Source organism: Poeciliopsis prolifica, unplaced genomic scaffold (genome assembly GCF_027474105.1).
Source record: "Poeciliopsis prolifica strain line A6 unplaced genomic scaffold, Auburn_PproV2 SCAFFOLD040, whole genome shotgun sequence".
Lineage (NCBI taxonomy): Eukaryota > Metazoa > Chordata > Actinopteri > Cyprinodontiformes > Poeciliidae > Poeciliopsis > Poeciliopsis prolifica.
This window is the reverse complement of record NW_026562415.1, coordinates 352,720-377,337: the sequence shown is the minus strand read 5'-3', so window position 1 is coordinate 377,337 and position 24,618 is coordinate 352,720. Positions and strand designations below refer to the sequence as shown.

The window sequence follows — 24,618 nt, the reverse complement described above, 5'->3', positions numbered from 1 at the left end:
CTCTGGCCTCTTTCTGCTCCAGGTCCTTGACAAACACACACACGCATGCGCGTGCACGCACACGCTCTAACTGACAACGAGGCAATACGTCTCAGTGTCGCTTTCCAAGAGGTAGCAGGTGTGAAAATGCTTGTCGTGATTGCAGGCACACAGTCTTACCCAGAAGCCCAGAATAATTCACACCATCATCTTGCAACAACAACGGGAAAAAAAAAAAAAAGCACAGAAGTGTCTTTTTAAATCTTGACACATATTTTTGTAACCGTGACAGATTTTATCAATAGAGGAGGTAAAGGGACATTATATCCACCAGCTTGTGTTGTGCTATTCTCTAGTTTTATTTGTAAAAGTAAATCATCTTTCTATTTGATGATTGCGTACATAAAATCCCACTGAAGTTCATGAAGGTGTGTTTGTGGCGTCGTAAAAAGTTGAGAAAAACGCTAAGGAATATGAATACTTTTCACCAATACTCTGGTGCAGGAAAAGTTTGGTTTTCAGAGCTTGTTGTAGTTCAAACACGTTCATATAGAGTTCATCTACAGTGCATACACATTTCCAGGTGGTATGTACCAAGATGCACTGCTGTGTTTAAGACGACTGGCCTCGCTTGTCATCTCTGTTGACAGACTTCGGCTATCAGAGTTCCCTGTGATGGAGGAGCAAGAGAAAACCATACTACTGCTTTATCTTGGCTTCTTATACTTTTCTCACATTCATTCTGTTTTTTTTTCCCCCCTCAAAACCTTTTCTTCCTGTTTTCCTCCAAAGGTATCTCACCGTTTCACACATTCATTTCATTTTTTTCTCTGTCATTTCCGTTGTTTATCGACTTTTGTGACCTTCATGCTTCCCTCCTGTACCTTGGAGACTTCTTGGATTTTTCCACTCTTGTGCCTTGAGGTTTCTTTTGTGATTGTGTTTTTAACACGGACTGCGATGCAGGTCCGAGTCTCTTTATGTGCTCTCTGCCTGAGCTGCGTCATTAACCGTGTCCTTATGAGACCTCTGCGGCGGCCATTGAAGTGTTACAGCCATCACTCTAAGGAGGACTCAAAGAAACGTGTGGTTGCAGGAAAATGAGATGAAATAAATGAGTGAAGGTTGTTCTGACCTTCCCTCGAGAGAAAGCGGATGGATGAAGAACCTGTCAGAAAGTACGAAAGGGTTGCATAGCAGCAGAAAGGGAAAGGAAATGCAGTCGCTTTAATGTATCCTGCCAAGACTAATCCATCTTTCAAGCTGAAGGGAGCAACCTTTTTCAAAGCAGGTTTTCTTTCATAACCCTGTTTGTTTTTCTGAGATCATATTTCTGACTGGTTGAACACAGAGTAGCAGTCACATAATTTAGTCCAGAATTTGAATAGAAAAGTTCACCATGTTCCAAATACACGGTGTATAAGAAATGACTCCATTGGTCTCCCAGTATATCCAACAATTAACCTGTCTGCCAGCATAGTCTTAGTGACATTTTTTCAATTAATAACCTTTGGATGAAGTTCTTTTCTAAGATAATAAAATTAGCAGATAATTCAATGATTATTGATAGGCTCGATCAGTGTTGACTTATCCTTTTTTTCCCTTTGGGATCGGTTTGCGGATCGAAGTCGATCTTGACTCTTGACAAATGTGTTCACATTAATACTGGTGGGTTGAATCCCAAACCCAACTGAACGGGTTGCAGATCTTCTTACCAACTTGGTTCTGTGGCTTCAAACCAAAAGCACCACCACAAAACCACCGCAGGTTTCCTGTTTCCACAAATACAGCTTCTGTTCTCCAGACCTCTACAATGTACCTCAAACAAGCTGCAATAAAAGTCAACAGTCTCTAAATATAATCAGGCATGACTTTTTATTAATAGCTTCAAACATTTGATTGGAAGTCATCTTACTTTCTTGCCTTCTTGTTGTGTTATTCTTGGACTATAGCGACAGTTATAAAGTTCGTTTTCTCTCTGTCACACTGGAGTACAGTGAGTCTTTGGAGTTGTTTAGGAGCCAAAATGAAAGCTGTGTTGGATATGAAAAAGCTACCCATCCTGTAGCTTTCAGTTCAGTCCCTCCTTTCGTAAATGACACATTTTGACGACTGCTGTCTTCTGACAGGACAGATATTTAAATGAGACATTGTTAACGGGCCATAGTGTTGGCTTAGGCAGCAGTCGGAGTTTTGATTTCCATCACGCTGTTCTAGAAACGAACATCCCGCTGTGCAGCTCCAATGTAGAGGCAGACCTGCCTCTAAAAATACCTTCACACACGCTGAAGAGTCAAACAACCCCATCTGCCTTGTTTCATCTTATTTCTTTCTATTTCAACTTTCTGCTTTCCATTATTACAAGCTATCACGTAGTTTAGCAAGCGCTCTGTTCATCACCCAGATGTTTGCTGCTTGACCTGACTCCGCTTTGGCGTTTGTTTTTGCAGAACAGAAAAAAACTTTGATGGGGTTTTTGTGCAGAGTGAATATGGCCTGGATTCATTCGTCTTGGGGAATAAACACAAGCTGGTGAAAAATTAATCTGCCAGTTGTGTTTCCCGCATTGCTCATTAAACCAGGGTTAATTGTCTTTCTGGCTGCAGTGGGGGAAGAAATGGTCTCTCTGGACAAGCAAATCACACCAAAATAAAACTCGAGAGTGGAGATAGAGCTGCAGATTACTCAGACGAAAAGGTTCAGAAACATGGTGTGATTCCTTAAATGAGTGGATTAATTAACTCACCCAACTTCTGTGTGGTTTCTTTTTTTTTATTTCAAGCTCCTTCTTTCCTCTATTCTGATCTTCATATTGTCAAATAAATAAAATATTGTTTTATTAAATAGGTGAATGGAAGGCACTTATTATTCTGCACCTCAAAATAACTGCAGCTCCCTTTCATGTTTACCAACTCTAAATTTCTTCTCTAAACACATAAACAGCATTTCAAAATAGCTTATGTTTTATAAACAATAATTAATTTGATATTAAAAGATGAGCATTTTTTCCTAATAACAAACTGCCACAAAGTATAAATCAGATTTTTACTTTTGTGTTGAATGTCTGTTTTATATTTACCACCAATGACAAAAAAAAATAAAAATTTTAACCTTTCTGCGAAATTCACCGATTGCACAATTCTTGTAAAGTAGTATAAGGTAAGTAGTATTTCAAAAGAGCAGAAGAAATATTTTGTTTTTTGAACAATAACAATATTTGTTGTTGATCTGTTGCTAAGAGACCAGAGCGTTTTCTGGTAACTAACAATGATGATGATGATTTCTACTTTTACTCTATTTTTTTTTTTACTCCAGCTCCAGGTTTTATTATTCTTAATGTTCACATTTAAAAAAAAAAATATGCTGACCGTTGAATTTTCAAAATTTTACATTCCTTCCTCTCCTCCATTTTCTTGCGTTCCTTCTCTGGTCTTTAATAGATTTCTGCTGGAAATCCGTATAAAAAGAGAATGAAGTCCCATAACGTGTCGAGCAGAAATGTTCAATGGATTGACTGCCATAAATATTTCAGCAGATGAAACCTTGGATGAATAATTTAGCTTCGAGTCCCACTTTGTCCCTCAGCTATAGAATCTTGACCTGGTCGCAAAGAACACTTACAAATTTTCCACTTTTTCTTGATAAAATCACTTGAACCTGCTCTCTTCGTACGTTAATCTTCCTCTCCAGGGTTCATCCATTGTTGTGAATTGATTTTCCTTTTTTACATAGAAACTGTATCTATTCCCCTTGGACTATATGTAGTTGGGCTATTTATGTACGAGGAAGATGGATTGCCTCTTTACAACACTGTGAAAGACCCAGCAATGCTTTCACTCACACATAAGCGTTATTCTGACCTTTGCAAACACGCAAGACAGTTGTGTTGCTTTTTTTCTCTTTGTTATGTAAGCTGTGCTCACACTCCCTCATGTAGCCTGAATAAGCAGCCCTATTTAGCACTTAGCACCAAACACTGAATGCCTATTGGATCGGTTCTGGTTCTGGTGTTGCTCTGCTCGCCTGAATGCTGCGTTATGTTTGTGACCATTTCATTTGCCAGGGAAAACTGTATTTACAAAATGTATTTACAAAAGAAACAAAAACAAGCTAGTGAAAAAAAAAAAGATAAGCATTTCTAGTTATTACGTACAAATCCCAGCATGTAGAAAAACAAACTTTTGGTGAAAAGAGAGAGCAAAATAAAAACAATAAATCAAGCAAATGAAAATGATGAAGTTTCTTTTAATTCATCATTAATCAGAAATCAAATAAAGTTGATTTATTTTTTATTGAGAGAGGCCTAGTCTACTAACACAAGCTAATTTCACCAACACATTTAAAACCAAGATATAACAGAATAAATCTGGTAACACATTTTCAGTCTCCAACTTGATGTTGCTTAATCCTAAACTTTGCAATAAATCAGACTTCTCTATTTTATGTTTTTTGTATAGTGGATTATATTACAGATGTATCAATACCAACATTAATCAAAGTTCGCCCATGCATGCCCATGGTTACTTCAATTAATTAAAAAGCTGTTTACTGAGTCTAAAGCTGTCTTCGTATTTGAAATGGGCGTCTGTCCAGTATATTAATGATTAATTATCTGTAATCATTATAATTTATTTTAAAATGTTATACTAAATTGCATCTGAGCCGCAAAACTAGCTAAAGCTGTCCAAGCAGGACTTTGGTTGCTTCCTGCTGCCTCAGCAAACAATAAAACTTGATGAATTTCAGAAAATGCTCACCGTGTTCTCACACTGCGCAGTCATTTAGCATCTACTTGCATCACCAAGTCCCATAAATCAATTGCCTCGCAGAGATGGTGTTTATATCAGCCATCTGTTGTGGGGTATGGGTAACGTTGCACACAATCACAAAGGGCCCCTGTATGTTTCTGTGAGACTCCAGAAAGTGTGAGGATTCCCACAGAGTTGGCAAAATGTGGAGTTGAACTGCTTTCTTATTATAAGTGTGTTCGAAATCAAAAAGTGGTTAAAAAATGTCTGTGTCCCGTTGTGTAAATCTTGGATAAATCCTTCCATTGTTCATCTGTCCCTGCTTTTGTTCATCCGTCTGTGCATTTCATGCATTTAGCCACCGCTCACCTTCCATCCCTCTTCCTTCCTGTTTCCATATTTAAAAAATGGCTTCTTCACAAATATCTGAATTTGAGTTAAAAACCGTTGTCTTCTCTAGATTTTTTCTAAATTTTCTGTTGTAACTTTCCGTTGTCTTTAAAAGTCCTTGAAATACAAACGGATAAAATGCTCGTCGCCTTCTGAGTCTCCTCATCGCCCCGACGTGTTAATTATTCTGAATTGTGATTTTTCTTGTAATGAAACCAGGCCCGCTCTGAAAATAACCAGATTTTCACATTGTCGCCTCCTCTTCTCTTCTACTATCCTGCCAGTCGGCTCATTTAAGCATTTTTTTTTTTAAATCTCTCTGCTTTTTTCATTACCAGGTGGCGTACGTCTGCGAAGATGCATGTGTGTTTGCCGCAGAATCTCAGCTCTATTCCTTTGTTTGAGCTACATCTGGCAGCTCTCTTATCTTAACTCTCCTGGAGATTCTACTGTATCTTCAAATGTTAGCTTTTCCTTCATCATCCCTCCTTCCATTCACACATCTATTCTTGTCCTCTTGTCATCAGAAACTCCAGATTTCATCTACCGCATAATGAATTGTTGGCACGAATGTAATAAAAACTCGCTGGAGGCGTTTGCTTTAGCCATGTTCCAGTTTATGTGACTGCTTCATAAAACTACAGGCCATACAGTGAACATAATTAGATAATTTTGCTAAAAATGCTTATTTTTTTCAAATTCTTCTCCCAGAGTACACAAAATGCAAAATGCATACATTTGAACTTTTATTCAAGAGCATAATTTAGGCGTATGGTGTATTTATTTACATAAATATTGCTGACTTTGGCTTGAAGAAATGCACCATCGCTGCTGCATACTTGCAGTTGCTGGTTTTAGTAATTATTTCTCATCAGAGAGTCTAAAAGGTTGTGATGTAGCATCTTAGAGTGTGTATCTATATTTATGAACCACGCAGAAATGTGAAATTACTTTAACTAGATGTCATGAAGACTCTCTTTTAGCCTTGAGCGTAGCTTTGATGTTCAACTAAACATCTGACATTTTCATCATGGTAGGTAAACACTAAACATCATGGTGTGGGTGTGAAATACCACCAGTTATCCTTTGCTCCCTTGCTTTGGATGTGGTGTGTTTTACAAATGCATTTGAATTTTTAATCTCCTTTTTGATACATGGTTCCTGCACCGATTTTCATTTTATGAGCAAAGTCCACCTTGAATAAAATTTCCAGGGTGTTCAGTAAAAATAAAGCTTGCAAAAGTTGCAATAATGACATTAAAAATATATAAAAACAGCGACAGATGTATGATGAAAATGTTCTCACAGATATTTGTGTAGCCATTAAATTATATGAAATTAACTTAATATTTTATAACAAGTTGCATGGACTAAAACATCTGAAATATAATCAGACATCTAGTGTCTGACTATATTTGTGACTAGACAAAGTGCAGTGTTTTTTATTTCACTTTTTGTCACAATAAAACCACAAACTTCATACCATTTTATTTGAAAATTTATATAATAGTCCAACAAAAGTTTGTGTTTTTCTATATTGTTTTTTTTTTTTACTAGGAAACATAAAAAATGTTATTTGTTTGTATTCAGGCTCTTTAATATGATATCTTCAATTTACAACCGTAGTAGCAGTAAACAAAGCTTCTCGCGTGAAATTTATTCAATGTACATTTAATAGATCAACCGCAGCTGCTCTGTGAAGTGAGACAGAAGACAGTCAGACTTGATTGGACGATGGATGGAGCCACATTTATTTCCTTTCCTCTGTTGTTGCTGTTTTCCTGTATGTGGAAATGGAGGAACTCGCCTCCCATGTTAGATAGATTCACACAGATGGCATCACACAGGCTTTACAACTAGAACGCTCCAGTACAAGCTTCAACCCACTGATGTGACTCATGTTTTTTTTTTCTATGTAGCTGGAAGAGGTTGCAGTCCCCTGCTTTGATGTGACATTATCATGCTAAATATTGTCAAAGATGAGCGTCTGCAAACACACTCATCCCAAGCCATCAATGACTGAGTTGATGTGCCTTTGATTTTTCCCGGTGAGACTGAGCTGCTCTGGAAAATGTCGGCTTTAAACACAGATTAAACCGAATTGGTGGGGGAAGCCGAGGGGGAATGTGAGCTTTTCCATGTGCGTTTGCGCTAGAAATCCATCCTGGTCCGTTTTGCATACCTCCTAAAGCTCTCGTGTGGCGTTTTCTTCAATTATTAAATGTGTTGTAGCAGATATGGGATTATATGTTTGCATTTGTCGTTGTTAGTCACATGAAGTAGAAGAAGAAATACATCAAAGTCACCTGTTATGTTGAAAAGTATGTTTAATTCATGTTTTTCATATCTAAAAAGCTGAAAAATGGAATCACTTCAATGTGCTTCACTGTGAAAATTTAGAAATATTGAAAATGAAGTGATTCTCTCTTCTCTGTGTTGCATCCAGTGGTGGAACGTGGCGATAGGTGAATCCATGCAGACGTTTTACCCGACAGGAAGCGCCCTCAAGAAGATCCACGTGTCGCCCGACTTCTCCACCTTCGTCACCATCGACAACATCGGTATCCTCTACATCCTAAAGAGGGTAGAATGAGGACAGGACAACTACAATCGCAATAACTAATCACTACTGTTCAGAAAAATGTGTAGCAACAAGAGCAAGTTCACATGTTTTCTCTTCACCGTTATCAGTCAAACATGAGCCATTATCAGGAATGTATTGCAGTAAATACCAGTTTATCAAGTTCTTTGGTACTACTTGACTTTAATGTTGTAGTTAGAGATGCACCAGTCAGAGATTTGTGGCAGATTGCTAAACTCAGGGTTCTGTGAAACCGATTTCCACCTATTTTTATTTCTCTTTAAATATTTCCCTCTCGCAATCAGATTATTTGTTTCGGGGAGCGGAAATGGTGCAGCAAAGCAAAAATTGGCTAATTTAAAATAAAACTGCGATGGCTTCTTTAGCATCTTATTTCAGTGGCTGGCATGGCGAGCATTGTTAATGTGAACCGCATTCTCTGTGTCTCTTTTTGAGATTTCCGTTAGATGGCCAACATTTTCTAATCCAGCAAGTTTCAGAAGAAACAAAAATTAAATGCTTGAAGGAACTGAACAGAGCAACTTTGCTTCTGAAGTTTGCTTTGTTCAATTTGTTACCTGGAGGCAGGTACAAACTGGCTTCCTGCACATCACTGCTTCCTTCTGCAACAACTTCCACACCGAAGAGTGTTGTGAGCACAATCTAATGAGTGTCATGTGTGGAGCATCGTGAAAAGATCAGACTTTTGAGTTTACAGACGAACTGAAAATGATTTGATTCAAACCACCAAGTAGGTGCATCTCTGCTTGTTAGCATGTTAAACCTAAACACTAAAATAAGTTGGAAGAATAAAAAGGAACCTTTAAAAATATGTATACATATTGAGAAAATATGTATATTTTAATATTTTCATCTCCATCTTCTGTATGGAGATGAAAAATATATGATCCATGCATCTTAACTGTGAATAATAAATGCTAAACTCGTGTTCTTTATTATGGTAACTTGGTGTGAAAACAATTTTTCTGACTTTTCTTGCATGTCATTAAAGGTATTTGATTGAAAATGGTTTTAAAATTTTCATACATGCATAAATAAGTAAATGTTTCATCTTTCATCTCTAACCTATAATATATGCTGAAGGTATAATATATACCTTCAGCATATATTATGTTTTCGCCTTTAATTTCCACTTCTTCCTTAATGTTAAAGAGAGCTGCTGGCATTGCAGGAGCATGTTTTGTAAAAGTTTATTCTGCTTTTTCAGGTCCACCAGCATGCTTGAAACTTCTGGTGCAATTTGACGTGCATTAAAAATGAATGAAATGGTGAAGTTTTAATGATTTAAGAACATTTAAAATTTCATCCAGTCAGAGCCAGGGAGACTATCTGTACTTGGAAAGTGTTTGTTCATTTGAGATTGGATCAAAGGTAAATGTTTCATACAGGGGAAAAAAAAACGCGATTTATAATTTATATGGATGTTGTGATTGATGTTGAACTTTTTAAATGTTTTCTACCACTGTGTCAGCTCTGAATCCCGTGTTTTATGCCTTTTTAAACCTTTTTCCTGTTCAGAGCACTTTGAAGTGAAAGTTACAATCTTTCAGGAGGCCTTTCTGTAACTTTTACACTGTTAAAACATGTTATAGTAACTGCTTATTTTTGCAAGGAGTCTGTTTTTAAGCTACATTTGAGATGTAGAAAATTAATAATCATAATAATTAGGTGCATTTTTAAAATTGGCGTCTGATTGGTGCTTTGAAAATTTTCTCTTTCGTTTTCTTACTTTATCCTGATCTATATTGATACTGCTTACTGGTGGTTATATGATTGTAATTATTCAGGATTAAACTATATTAATTGTTCTACCTGGTGCTTGTCTTTATTGATCTGCATTGTTCCTATAGTCATAATCCTGTTGTAGGCGTTAAGGTGGTCTGGTAAAGTTGTTTCATCGGTTTTGGTTATCCTAACTTAATGACGTAATGTATGTAAATATCTGGTTTCTACTTTACAAAAAAACCCAAATAACTCATGATGTGGATCATTAAAATCTGCCATGAATAGATAAAAATTTTGTTTCTATGAATGCCAAAAAAACAAAAAATATTTATTTAGACCAGAATGAATCACTTTTTTTTGTACATTTAACACGACGCTACAATTAAAATATTAAAATATTCCTTCAGAGTTAAAGAATTTCTGCAATTTTTTTTTCTTTCAGTAAGTCTCTCCATGAGGATAAAAATATTGCAGCAGAGTTTTTGACACTAGTTAGAAAGACATCAGTACGCAGAGTCCCAAAGATTTTAAATGATCTTATTTCAGCACTGGAGACTGAAATAAATCCCCAAAAGCAGGATTGGAGGCAGAACCTTCAAGTTTTTTGCCTCTTATAGAATCAGCTTCAAGTTTAGTTGGGAACATATGATCTTTGCTTATAATTTTGCTCTAGTTATTCCCCAAAGCTGCTCAATGTTCTCTCAGTGTGCTGTTCTGCAGCCATTTCCTGTGTTTATAATCACCCTCACACTGTTCGCTCTGTTTTTCTCTTCTTTCTTCCTGTGCCCTCTCTGCAACTGGTCGAAACAGATGGCGGCACCTTGTTTTGGGTTTGTTTTTGGCTCTCTTTCTGTGAGAAGTTTTAAGTTTAGGGATGAAGTGAGAGCTAAACCAGGAATAGATCAGGTAAAAGCACTAATCTGCACCCAATTTTTTAAGCAGATTGCTCTGTCTGGGACTTGTCATAAAAATACATATTGATCTAAAATATAAAAATAGAAATTCTACAGCATGGAGAAATTTACATTATAAGAAAAAAAAAACCCTCATCATTAAAAATAACATCAGTTTAAAAGAAAAAGTGCAACTGAGTAGGATCATTTAAAAAATTTAAATGGAGATTTTTGCTATTTTTGTTCTGATGGGCTTTTATATACTTACTTATGAACAAATGCATGTCTTAAAAAACACATTTTAGCGAAAAATCAACGCATGGAAAATATATACAATGTACTATCTTTATTAGACGTTTACCTGCGGGTGGATGTGCCGTGTAGTCATGGTCCGCAGTAGCATCTTCAGCCTGGCTAGCTTTCTGAGAGGACAAACTGCCGTTTCTTAGTCCTCTCGATAGCAGACTCTCTCATTACTGGTGCAGTGAAGTTATTCCAGGCAAACAGGGAAGGAACAGCTCCACTTTTAAGGCGGCTGGTGGTGGATCCGCTAACAAAATCCTCCGGTACATACGAAAGTGCTCCCCGTCTTTATGTAAAAGTCCGGACCTTCATCTCTTCGGATCGCCTGGATCCACTGCCTCCGTTGGTCCGGGTCCGTCGGGAACGCATGATATGACAGATACGGCTGTTTTCTTGCCCCACATGAACAACCAGGGACTGAACAAAAACAACTGCGCCGAAACTGAGCCGTTTTCCTAGCCTTTTAATGCTAACGCTATAGCTACCGGAAGTTGTCCAAACCCACATCCGCCCCGGTCCCGCGCATGCGCACTGCCGTCCCGGCCCGGCGCATGCGCACTGCCGGCCCGGCGCATGCGCACTGCCGTCCCGGCCAGGCGCATGCGCACTGCCGTCCCGGCCCCGCGCATGCGCACAACCGCCCTGGCCCCGCGCATGCGCACAACCGCCCGTGCCCCGCGCATGCGCACAACCATCCCGGCCCTGCGCATGCGCACAACCGCCCCGACCCCGCGCATGCGCACAACCGCCCGTGGCCCGCGCATGCGCACAACCGTCCAGGCCCCGCGCATGCGCACAACCCGCCCGATCCCCGCGCATGCGCACAACCGTCCCGGCCCCGCGCATGCGCACAACCGTCCCGGCCCCGCGCATGCGCACAACCGCCCGGAACCCGCGCATGCGCACAACCGCCCCAACCCCGCGCATGCGCACAGCCATCCCGGCCCCGCGCATGCGCACAACCGCCCGGGACCGCGCATGCGCACAACCGCCCGACCCGCGCATGCACAGCCATCCCGGCCCCGCGCATGCGCACAACCGCCCGGAACCCGCGCATGCGCACAACCGCCCCAACCCCGCGCATGCGCACAACCGCCCCGGCTTTCGGGTGGATGTGCCGTGTAGTCATGGTTCACCGTAGCATCTTCAGCCTGGCTAGCTTTCTGAGAGAGGACAAACTGCCGTTTCTTAGCCCTCTCGAAAGCAGACTCTCTCATTACAGGTGCAGTGAAGTTATTCCAGGCAAACACGGAAGGTACAGCTCCACTTTTAAGGCGGCTGGTGGTAGATCCGCTAACAAAATCCTCCGGTGTGAAGTGGCGGCTACATACGAAAGTGCTCCCCGTCTTTATGTAAAAGCCCGGACCTTCATCTCTTCGGATCGCTTGGATCCACTGTCTCCGTTGGTCCGGGTCCGTCGGGAACGCATGATATGACAGATAAGGCTGTTTTCTTGCCCCACATGAACAACCAGGTCACTGAACAAAAACAACTGCGCCGAGACTGAGCCGTTTTCCTAGCCTTTTAATGCTAACGCTATAGCCACCGGAAGTTGTCCAACCCCACATTCGCTTTCAAACCCGGAAGCGTGAAAAAGGTCTATAAGGTTATAAGGTCTTATAACTTATAAGTCTATAAATTGCAAGTTTTGCATTAAACTTTCAATGAAGTTTCAACAGACATGACAGCAACAAGGAAGCCTCGGTTGTCGGTTGGCTAATGTCAGCTAATGTTAATGCTAATGACGGCTAACTGTTTTCCTCACAGTACGACGGTTTCTGTCGCAAATAAAAAACATCGAGGTAAGACAGCTTGGTTTATTGTTCTGAAATGTTTAATTTGTACATTTTACTTGTGGTTTTGGTTCAGCTGTAGTTTTTGGTCTTTGCTGTTGTTGACGCATGATGCTCATTTTGCTTGTATTTGCTGATTTTGGAGGATTATAATGGCTGAAAGCAGATTTTTGACGCAGTACTTTGATTTTATAACACAAGCATGTAAATGAACGTTTTATGTTTCAACCTCAAACTGAAATGTTTTTTGTGTGATAGAGAAACACAGCGTAACATAATTGTTGTAAGGTGAAAGAAAAGTAAAATAATGCAGCTGTTTTTTTATTATTTCGTTTTTGTTATGTATAAATAATCAGAAAAGTGTGGTGTGCATTTAATTCAAATGGTTTCCAGGCATAAATATGGAAAAACATATATATATATATATATATAAATATTTTTTTTCTTTATTTCTGTCCATTTTTTCATTTCAGTGTCTGCTCTTCTTTCTCATTTGTATTTTAACTTTTCTTCCTAATATTAATTAAATCTACTCCTATGAAGTGCTTATAAAAGATGGGAATTAATGACAAACTACCAAGTTGGAGCTTAAAATGTTGTTGTAAATTAAATGTTTGCTTTTAAAAAACAGTTGTAGGAAAATGAATCCGGACTATTTCTGTAGAGTTGTTCCAGGGTAAAACATGGCTGCCATGACCTTGCCTCCTGTTTTCTACGATGAGAACCAGCAAAATAAATCTGTCCTGCATAAATTTAGAAAGTCAATGAGCTGACACACACACACAGCAGCAGTGTGTGTTATCTGGTCAAAACAGGGCCACATTAGTTGCCTATTCCCTGACACTGAACTCGGAGCCATTTATCTTGGGGGGTCTCTGGTTACTGTTGCTGCACTTAGAGCATTGCAACTGTCAGATTTGGAAAACTGTATCAGCTACAGTGCAGCACTCTGAGCAGATATATGATGGGGGAATGAAAAGTTGATGTGTGTGTCGCTTTATTTACTGTTTTGTGGAGTGATAAATAGACATGGATGTTATGCTGCATTGTAGATTCGGAGCGATACACTATAGGATTAAGCTTGAATGAGTCAGAGTGCTGTGATACTCACACTGATACTTGTTTTTTTTCAGAGGATTTTCTTTTCTAAATCCATTCACAAGAGAAATAAGTGAGAATGTTTACTTGGTTCTGATTAGATCTTGTTTGCTGTTCACACCTTTTGTGTGATTCTGTTTTTTTCTTTCTATAAAGTTGGAGGAATAGTGATTTCTGCAACTTTTTCCCCACTTTGTCTTTTGTCAGTTTACCTCAATCATTCATTCATTCATGCACACCCTTTGAAATCTCAACAGAAGTGGTGTTCAGTTTCCAAGGCCTGGCTGAGGTGTCTGTGCTAACCTCATTAATTCAGCTTATTCTCGCCTAATTAATCTTTGTCAAAGTAATTACAGCTATCTGGAGTTACCAACACCGCACTCCCTCCATTGATGCAGCAATCTCAGATGTTTGTTGTGGCGTAAAAATCAATGCGAATTAAGTTTGCATTTTCTTGTGATGCAGAGGAAATTAATATCTTGAAGTTGCAAATTGATACATTTTAAATAGGGATGCATATTATCTGCATTGTATCACCACCTGAAAACATGTCTATTTAAAATAAAGAAATGCTTCAGCTAAGTTAATTAGTGTCTCGAGCTGCAGTGAGTTTTCAGATATGCAGAGTAATAGAAGTATGAAGTCTGTAGTCACAATGGGACTTTTAATTTTAAAAGGTTTTGTTTCTAGCTTTCTGTCTGCTGTCTAACACCTATTCTGCTCTCTTTTTGTTCCGCTCACTCACACATTCTCATTAATTTTTCAGTGTTTGCTATCTCCCAAGCTGGTGGCTATGCAAACTACAATCATACATGCAGATTATGTAGCAGCCAACCAATCATGATGGCATCTGTTTAAAATAGTTACACATTTATCCAGGTATGCAAATTCTCAGAGGAGATTGTTCTACAACAAGTGGGTTATTTTATAATGTATGCATTATTCTGGTCCATGACTCTAATAAGCTAAATTCAACAAACGAAACAATTAAGCTAATTTAGCTCCCTTTGGGATAAACAGGGTTTCCCTCAGTGTATTCTGCTTTAGTTGTATTTACAATGAATTCAAATATAAACTGAATCTTGCTCCTAATTTTTTTTGTAGGAAGTTTTAACCTTGTTGGTAATAATTCTGCCTTAATCAACAACACTGTGCTGGTGAGCAAATTAGTATTTTTGTTGTTTTGCAGTCAAAGGAGGCGTCAAAATCATGCTTTGAACACCTCTTGTGAATACTTGAATGACATGTTGTAGCAAATGGTGCTATCTGGGTCACAACAATAACAGGATTTATGGGTTTCATGCTGGTCAGCAGAGCATTTCAAATGTTACAGGATGCATCAGGTTTATATCATTTGGACTATACCTGCTATCAGTGATCACTATTCACATGAAATCCTCACCTACGCTGTATCACACAGACAGTGCTGTCCTTCTGCTCCGGGTCCATTCAGTCTGAGAACCCTGTTGAGTGCCGGGTCACAGCAGCATGATTCCCCGGTGTTGTTTGACCCCGTTTTGCTGTTGCACTCCAACCTCGTGTTGATGTGGGTGCATATGTGCATGCTCTGTTTCCTGACCTTGGCCAAGGATCGGTTCCTGTTTCTGTCAGCTGTTAGCTCAGCTGCACGCCACCTTTATTGCTTTCCCGCGTCGAGCCAGAGGGCTCAGAGCCAGTGCTTGTCACCGTTTGGCTGCTTCCCATTTCTCCTTAGCTGTTTCACTTTACCTCACCCATCTGCCCAGATGGTGTGGACTATTTTAAGGAACTCAGGAAATTGGACTAAGAAATGACACAAATGCAGACATGACTTTTCGCTATCCTCGTGAGATGGTGCGCTGTATCGGAGGCAGAACTGGAAGAGGTCCCAGAAAGAGCAGATGCTGTGATCACCCGTTTCTCTTCTGGTCCTGTTGCGCTGGCTGCCGGACCAGCAGCTTCCACACTGACACCACAGGACGCAGGGCAAAAGGACGGGATGGCTTACCTCTTGTACAGCCATCCAAAAAACAATCTGTCAATGAAATTATACCTATACGTAGGGCTAGCTGAAACCAAAACACCAGACTGTAGACTTTTGTACAGTCTGGTGTTTATGGTAGAAAGAGACAAATGAGATAAACAATAAATCATGCTAATGGAAATTAATGAGCTCCTTCTAATTTATTATTCAATTAATTGATTAATTGCTTATTATGTCAAGCAAATTTGTCTCAACTTATCTGTCTAATATTTGACAATCCTAATTTTAGGTCTTAAAATCTGAACTATACCCAGATTTCAAATTGCTGACTGTGGCCTGAATCTCAAAAAAATTAGATGCAAACAAGACAGAAAAAAAATGCATATAAATGGCGTCTGTTTGACAAATACTTTCCCTCTGTGTATTAATTTGCCAATGTTTTGCAGAATGAGGATACAGAATATTTAAACGTTAACGAGAGACGTTTTAAGGGTAAAATGAGGTTGAGCTCCTTGCAGATTAAGTGCAGACACTTAACAAACTCTAGTCAAGGTGGTTTGTTTTAATCTGGTTTTGTGGCTGTGAATGAAACCCACAGCCATAGCCAGAGGAGCTAAAGCCATTTTAAGTTAAGTAGCAGCATTAAAGTCATCTTTGGGCAGAGTGGACTGGCAGACTGTGTTTTACTTTACCAGTATTTTGGTTGGAATCTGCATATGGCACATTGATGAGATTATAAAGTCCCGAGATGCATTTCCTAATCTTTTTTAGCAGCTTGTGTCTTTTTAGAGATTAAAGCTGCACTTTCAATGTGGAAGGAATAAAATTAAACAGTGGCATGAAGTCATTTTCTGTTTTAGCCAACAGGAAATTCAAACAATTGGGTTTTATCTGACCATATTGTACATTACAGACTTATGTTGTTTCTATTATATTTTCTTGTTTAAACCTTATGTCTAAGTTAAAATGTATTTCAACAACTACTATTGTAGTTTTCTGTGTTTTGGAAAAGTTCAGATTCTTTACAAAGTAGGACAAATTTTAATTTAGGTTTGTACTTTTCAAGAAAGGAATGGCTGTCCAGACTGTGAAGATGGAAACAAATCCATGTGAAAACAAACATGTCTGTCTCCAAAAGGACCCTCTCCAGCTAAAACAGTTCTCAGTCCAGAAAGAATATTCTTCCTGTTGAGAACCATGGCCTCAGATGGAGGGTGCATTCACACCACCCCTGTTTTGTCTGCTTTAATTGAACTATAGTTCATTTTCCTACAAACTCTGGCTCGTTTGGGGAGGCGAGAATTAGCGAACAAACTCTGATGCAGATCAAAAAAGCAAACTCTGCTCCAGGCTAAGAACCTCGGTCTCGGTTCTGGATGCAAAAGGACCGGAGACCGCTCCAAAAGCAAGAACCGGACAATAGGGCAGGGAATTCTTGGTAAATAAGAAACACGTATGAGAAAAGTGCTAGCGGAAGAATTGGTTTGTGGTCTTTTACCAGCAACGAGAGGAATTTTACAACCAGTAAAATTGAATGCTACTGGCTTTACAACATTTTGTGAAGGAAGTTACAGTTTTTGTGTTGGTTCCTTCAGTAGTTCTTGATGCAGCACCACAACAGATGAGAAGGGGACCGGGTTTCTCACAGGGTGAAAAGGTGTGTCATATTATCAAATGACATCAAACTGAAAAAATGAGTCATAGTTTAGTATGACATCAAAAGTGTAAAAAAAGAGTCATAGTAACAAATGACATCAAACTGAGAAAATGAGTCATAGTTTAGTATGACATCAAAAGTGTAAAAAAGTCATAGTAACAAATGACATCAAACTAAAAAAATTAGTCATAGTTTAGTATGACATCAAAAGTGTAAAAAAGAGTCAAAGTAACAAATGACATCAAACTGTGAGAAAATGAGTCATAGTAGAGTATGACATCAAAAGTGTAAAAAAGAGTCAAAGTAACAAATGACATCAAACTGTGAGAAAATGAGTCATAGTAGAGTATGACATCAAAAGTGTAAAAAAGAGTCAAAGTAACAAATGACATCAAACTGTGAGAAAATGAGTCATAGTAGAGTATGACATCAAAAGTGTAAAAAAGAGTCAAAGTAACAAATGACATCAAACTGTGAGAAAATGAGTCATAGTTTAGTATGACATCAAAAGTGTAAAAAAGAGTCATAGTAACAAATGACATCAAACTAAAAAAATGAATCATAGATCAGTATGATGTCGAAATTAAAAAATTTGTCATATTAGATTATGACATCAAAAAAGTGCAAAAATATCAAATCACGTCAAAAATGTGAAAAAAAGTCATAATTTAGTATGACAACAAAAATGTTGAAATGTTAGTCATGGTATAGTATGACGTCAAAAAAACGTAAAATAAGTCATTGTATGATATAACGTTAAAAATGTTAAAATATTAGTTATTGCATGACGTCAAAAAATGCAAAAATAAGTCATAAAATGACGTTGAAAATGTAAAAAAATTAGTCATGCTGTTGACACCATTTAGTCATAAACATTGCTTGTCTCAAACAATTAGTGCTGCTGCTGCTGCTTCTGAGCTCCAACGCTCAGCAAGGCAGACAGATCTGGAGCAGAGTGAGTAGAAAAGCGTGAGGAGCTGTGTGGGCTTGTCGTCTACTTAGCCTCAGGAAGCTTCTGTGCTTGTGCGCATTTTCTTCTCATCTTTAATGTGCTTAAAAAAAATGCTTGTACTCTCATTTGTAGCGTCCTAAAAATGAGATCTTGCGTACAAAACCCATATTTTGGATGGGCGCTTTATGAAAGTGGTTGATGGGTTTATGCTTGGTTAATACTCATGTCGTGAGCTGTAGCTTTTTATTACAACAGATGGTCTCTATGGAGGAGTTTCTCTATTTAAGCAAGCTTGCCCTAGAAAAGTCTGATTATACAGAAGGCACCGCATTGCTCTGAACTAGTATGAGACTTATGTGACATAGCCTTGAATAATGTTATATTTTCACAAAAACGTTAAAGCATAGTTTATATCTAGATTAAACTGCTTTGGTTTGAGAGGGATTATTGTTAGAATAATTATAATCTGTAGGATTTCTCTATGTATTTCAGTGGATATAAGGAATAATGAAGAGCCACATTTAGTGATTTTTAACACTGTACAATGTTAAACAGTTATATTTCTCAAAATTAACTCTTTATCTTGTTATAACAGGAAACCTGTCTGTGACTGGTTTGCGGTAGAGATGTAAATCATTCATAATCTTAAACACGAGATAAATTGATTTTGGTCCTTCGGCTTAGTTTTTTGCAACATGTCCTGCTAAAACCAAGACTTTTCCATGTGGAAAGTCAGTAAATATAGATGAGCTGCTTTCCTCTGCTTACAATCTTAATTCTAAGAAAACATAATCCTCTGCATGCGGCTCTTTACAGCCAAAATGGGCACGAGATGCTTGTTTTAATCATGTGTCCTCCCCCAACCTCATTTAATATAAAAATGTATTCCAAAGATTATCCAAAGCCAGTGAGCATGGTCAGACAGAACAACTTATGTTTTCTTTTTTCAAACACCATCAGTGATTCAGAATGATTCAAGTCCGTTCTCCATGTGTGGTGACACCTTCTCGCCGATTCCCTAATTACATACGTTTCCTCTCTCTTGCTTCTACTAGAGAGGTGACTTAAGCAGCTTTTCTCTTACCGTCACGGCTGTCATGATGTCTGACCGCTGGGAGACGACTTGATCTGAAACCACTGTGTCTCATCAGCTTTGGGATGTCAAACCTGATTCAGAGAGGCTGGCTGGGACATCAGTGAGAACCTGTCAGCTCTCATCACAGTCATGCCTGTGGTAGCATGAGTTGTTTACCGACCGCACAGGAAAGCATCAGCTCCGAATCCAGCTGCAGAAAATGTGGCAAAACCTGATGATAAATACTTCCTATGACCCAAGTTTTGTACCAAAACGCAGAATAATTCATGAGAATCCTTAGGATATATTTTTATTTAGTTACTCCTTGAATAGAAACAATTAGTGCTCCTTAGATCTCTTTTCAGTTCAGTTCAAAAAGTTAAATGTCTTAAATATCTTCAGAGGTGTCGTACATACAGATGACGGTTGGCAGGAAGTGTCTCCTGTAGCAGCGTGTCTCGAAGCAGTTCTGTTGAAGCCTCTGACTGTAGCATAAGGATTTCTTGAAGAGGATGTTCAGGGTCGTCTGTAAAGTTTCTTATTTTCTGAATAATCCCCTGTAGTTCTCAGAACAGAATCTCCTCCTTTCTTACCTTGTTTAACCTTTTTAATCTGCTAGCTCTGATGCTAACAACTGTGGAGACCCTGAATCACAATTTATTGGATATATTTTTATCAAAATTTAAGTGCATGCTTAGGATATTTTAGTAGCTGCACTAAAATGTGTGCAAATTTATTAATAACTTGTGTTGGATTTAACTTTTTTTATATTTCTGTATATGTTTGAGGCAACTCACTAATATTTTAGTGCAGTAAATGTATTTTATTTTCAAACTTTGTAATTTTTGAAACAATCTCTATTTCTGAAGTTTGCTAAGTAAATTTGTGTTAGTTTTGCACCTAAGATAATAAAAGTAGCTTAAAATGTTGAATTACTTGGAAAATAAGAATTAAACCAAGGGAAGCAGTTGTTAAAAAACATAAGTTTCTCTATCTGCTTATAAAATATCTCCATCCAGTAGTTTAGGGAACATCCGCTCTTGCATCATCAGTAAATCAATAATATCTCATTTCTGGTGTCATAAAATGAGTTGGGCTGAACAGAAACTCCTCCAGTTCAAACATGCAGAATCAGCTCTTGTTTTTTTAGCATGATGTAATGCTTCTTTCCAGTATTTTACATTTGGGTTCAGACTCAAGTGAAGCTCAGTTTAATCTCTGTGCAGCAGCTCAGTGTGAAACATTTCTGACCCAAGGCTGCTGTACTGAAGGAAAGAAAAATGCAAGCTACAGTGAAAAGAAATTATTCCTTCCTTTCATGGTTTAGGAAATAAATAACTGAAAGTATTTCAAGTCTATTTCTGACCTCATGCTAAGCTTTTACATCAGATATTACAGCCCGGTTGCTAATTGTTAACAATTAGAGGTTTTTATAGATGTATAAAAAGGTTTCGGTGTGTGGGTGTGTCTGGTTGGATGAATTTGGAGGAAACTGAAGTATCCAAGCTGCGGTTTTGTTTGATTATTTATAGACCATATTTTTTCTGCTCCTTGCATTACGTCACAAGCCAAAATATTTGTCTACTTTTTTTGTGTTGGCTTCTTTCAGCGCATTATGATAATGTGATTGCTGTAGCACAACATCTGCCAGGTGCAAAACGTGTTTGTGTTCAGATGAAATCGTCTTTGTGGAAAACAGTTTCTTGGTGCAGATCCAAATTCATTAGGTGTTTAATACATAAGATAAACTGCGTCTGCAGTGTGTGTATGGAGTTGATTTTTATGCATTAGCAGGACAAAACTGTGTGTGTTGAATAAATGCCAGATATAATTGTGACCGTTACATGAGCAGCTTTTTCTATTGTCTCATTTAGTTGGTAGCCGTGGGCAGCACACACCATCTGTAAGTTTGGCCTTGTCCCACAGTCTGACACACATAATGAAAAAAAAAATACACGGAGGATGACATGTTTTATTTTGTTTGTTTTTTACATTTTGTTGCAACTAGTTGACATATAGATTTGCTCTTTCTGACTCAGTAAGTCCTGCAGCTTCTCTTCTGGCTTAATGTAGAAAAGAAAAGCATCTCAAATTGGCTGCCGACTGCTTTTGCACTGGTTGACTCGCCATACAATAACTACCATTGTCAAGTTGAGCAGAAAGCATCCAGTTGCACACAGGCAGTAAATAATCGGTGCTCCTATCTGCCGGCTGCAGATGGGAACGGTCCGGCCTGGAAACAGATTGTGAGCGCCCTCGTTCTGCTGTTTACTGCCCTTAAACATCCTGGTCCAGACGCTCGCTGTAAATGTCACTCCGTTGTCGCTCAACACACAATTAAAGACTCTCATCTGTGCTTTCAACACGTTGAATTAATGTTGTAGGTCAACAGACAGGTTTTTGTACGAATTTCATGTGAAAACTGCAATAATATGCCTCACTCGAGTGAGCAGAGATAGGAAAAGTGGAAACAAATATTGATTGTGTCTAAGTTGGGTTAGGGTTAGGGTTAGGATACCGAAGGATACTGAAGTCCTCAGAGGACATGTGATGTTGATGTGTGGTTAACTATTTTCAAAGCTGTAGACTCTGTGTCCATGTAGAGCGCTGCCAGCCTCTTCCTGTTTGCTGTGTAAATCCCTCACTGCGTTGCTTTGATAGTTTTATTGCATAAACAGGTTTACACACAGGCTTTATGTTAGTGATGACAGATTAGAGCTTCCACTTGATGTTTGATTCTTTAATTTGGTTCCTCAGGTCGCTAATGCTAGCTATGGTATGCTAGGTGATTGTAGTTTGTTTATGTCATAAATATAGTTGAAAAAATAGACCTAAAATAAGCTTATATATCTTGCTGACAAGTTACTTGTAATTTAGTTTTCTCTCATCTAAAGTGTACTAAGATATTTGCATTAGAAATTGGACAAAAATACCAAGATTTTGTGTTTTTACAGATTTTATGAATCACATCCATGGCCTTGATGAGTCTAGAGTAAACTTTAGGTAATTTCTTTGCTCAATTTAATCAAATGTTGACTCTGAATGGATAGAAGATGCGCTAAAGATTAATAATCATTTTCTATCTTTTGTAGTGGCAGAGTTCCTGACATCTCAGTCTGGATTTAAATCCTACATGAAGTAAGTGTTTCATAAGCCAAACAAAATTGAACATGAAAAGCAATTGGACTTGAAAAGTTAAACTTTTCTTGAAGCCTTGTGAGGTTGCACTGCTAATTTGCCTCTAAAGTTTCTTAAAATGGGAATAATTCATAACATCTTGAGAATAAATATGGTTTTACAGGTCAGATTTTATTTCATGTGCTTTACAAGGATATAAATAATGGCCCAAATTACAAAAATCAGTGTGCTGGAAGCCCAAGCCTATATATATATATTTATATATATATTAGTAAATCAGCAGTGATGTCACCATATGATCCATATTTTCACTCAAAATACAACCTCTACAATCTACCACTTTTTGACATGTCAAACCTTTATTTTGGTACCTTGTTTCCAGTGCCATGTACTGCAAAGTCTTTATGTATTAACAATGAGTTGGCAAAATATCTATGTACATTTTATAGTTGGATAATGTTTCATCCAAATAATACAGTAATACTGCGTTTAAAATAGTACATCTGCAAGGTAAGAGTAGAGCCCCATGAGAAATGGAGGTTGACCTGACCTAGGAATTAGCAAGCAACCTGCAACATTCACTCTCTGTACAAGTATGAACACCTAAACTCAAATTTGATTATTTTTTTTAAAGGATTGCCATCATTCTCAGGCTCAAAGTTTTTATCTCAGCATATCATAGAAAAATAATGTAACATTAAGACAACAGTAGACAAGAATTGCACAAGGATTATCATCATGGTAATATAATACTCTCATAATAAACATTAAAATGTCGGGCAATACGAATACTTTTTAACGCTAGATGCTGTTTTGTTCACATTGGTTTCTCATGACAAATCTGTTGCATCTTTAGCGTGTTGTTGCAGCAAATCCAATCACATTTACACAGTTGTGCATATGTTTTTTTTTTTTTAAATATATTCTGACATTTAAAGAAAATAAAAAGAAATCAGAAAGCCAGATATCCTGGAACCCATGCCAAAGTGTTAAACATGCCCACCGATGTCCTGTTTCCGTTTCCAGAGTTCAAGCGTCATGCCTCCCAGGTGGGCTGCACAAAACCGATCCCGCTAGAGTCGCAGACATTTGAGGTTGCTTTCAAGTAAGTGTACATTCAGAGCAGACGGGTCGTCTTATCGCAACGCTGTCCTGTTAGTGTGTGTGGATGGGTGGGAACATTTCGTAGTCAACCTCAAAACATTGTGGAGCAGCGTCCATGTTTGTTTCTAAAAAGTGAGCATGAGGGTCCGTTTGCAGTCCATTTTGCATTGTAAGAGTGACAAGGTCCATGAAAAGGGCTGGCTACATTCTTTGCATTCCACAGTAATAGACATGAGCGTCCGCCATTGCCCTGCAAAATGAGATGACATCACTTATCCAGAGAGCCCTCACACCCCGCCTCTCCACTGGCCACCTTGCTCAGCAAATCCAAAATGGCCATCATGCGTCCCACAAGCCACATGCTATACCGTCTACACCCGAGTTTCCTTCCCCATCCCTTAAATAAACTCAGAGCGCCTTCGCTTTGTCCTGGACACATAAAGAAACGTGTTGAAAAAGACCCTAGAAAAACAAAAACAGTAACGTCTGCCTGTGTCACAGGTCAAGTTTAAAGTCTAATTTCACAAAGAAATTCACAAGTTTGTTAGTTTCTCCAAAAAAGTAACTTGATATCAAGAATCGAAAAGTTAAAATACATTCTAGTAGCCTGCTAGCTGAATCAGCTTCAGTCAAAGTTACGCTGTGCTACAGCCTCTCTTCTTTAATAAAAAAATGCTGTAAAAGCTTGTTGTCCCGTTCAGACAACATCCCTCGTCTTCGTCGGTTTAACAGACAGCTAAAACACTGTTACAGCTCTCAGAGCAGTACTCTTTGTTAAATCTTTAAAGTTGTCAGAAACAGTTAGACAAAGGGGCTGGTGTGAAGAGAAAAGCGAGGGATGGAGCTTAAAAATGGAGAGATAAGAAGCTAAAGGCAGAGCAACTGAACAAAAAAACCCCAAAAAACTGAGCTGACCATCCCCCTACAGGTGGAGTCAGAAATGCACCACTACCCTGGGTTCAAAGGTCATGCGATAGCCCTGCAGGTAGGAGGACGAGGCCTGGGAGAGCAGAAAGAAAAAGAGAAGACAGCGCCAATCGTCATCATGCAGTGGACAGGCTGGGCTAACGGGGGGGGGACGAGGTGTAAAGTATTTGTTTTTCAGCCGGTGAGGTGACGCGGCGGCGTGCGTCGCTCGTGCCCAACTCCGGGGCCGGGCCCCGATACAGGGCAACTTCTGAAAGGCACACACACAGGA

The 24,618-nt window shown here is 38.7% G+C and overlaps 2 protein-coding genes across 10 annotated transcripts in view; one reads left to right on the top strand and one right to left on the bottom strand.

Annotated features, from left to right (window-relative positions):
* Nucleotides 1-9,530, top strand: part of apaf1 (apoptotic peptidase activating factor 1) — a 30,394-nt gene extending 20,864 nt beyond the window's left edge. For both annotated transcript variants that reach the window (XM_055054862.1, XM_055054861.1), the window contains one exon: nt 7,564-9,530. In XM_055054862.1, coding sequence (XP_054910837.1) covers nt 7,564-7,710 — 147 coding nt within the window. In that variant the 3' untranslated portion in view covers nt 7,711-9,530. The remainder of the gene's footprint in view (nt 1-7,563) is intronic.
* Nucleotides 7,427-24,618, bottom strand: part of anks1b (ankyrin repeat and sterile alpha motif domain containing 1B) — a 177,196-nt gene continuing 160,004 nt past the window's right edge. For 5 of the 8 annotated variants that reach the window (XM_055054852.1, XM_055054851.1, XM_055054855.1 and 2 more), the window contains one exon: nt 22,467-23,670. In XM_055054852.1, the coding sequence (XP_054910827.1) occupies nt 23,622-23,670 (49 nt within the window). In that variant the 3' untranslated portion in view covers nt 22,467-23,621. Of the gene's footprint in view, nt 7,693-22,466; nt 24,421-24,618 lie in introns of those variants that run through there. The other 3 variants (XM_055054854.1, XM_055054859.1, XM_055054853.1) reach the window with 2 other exon arrangements.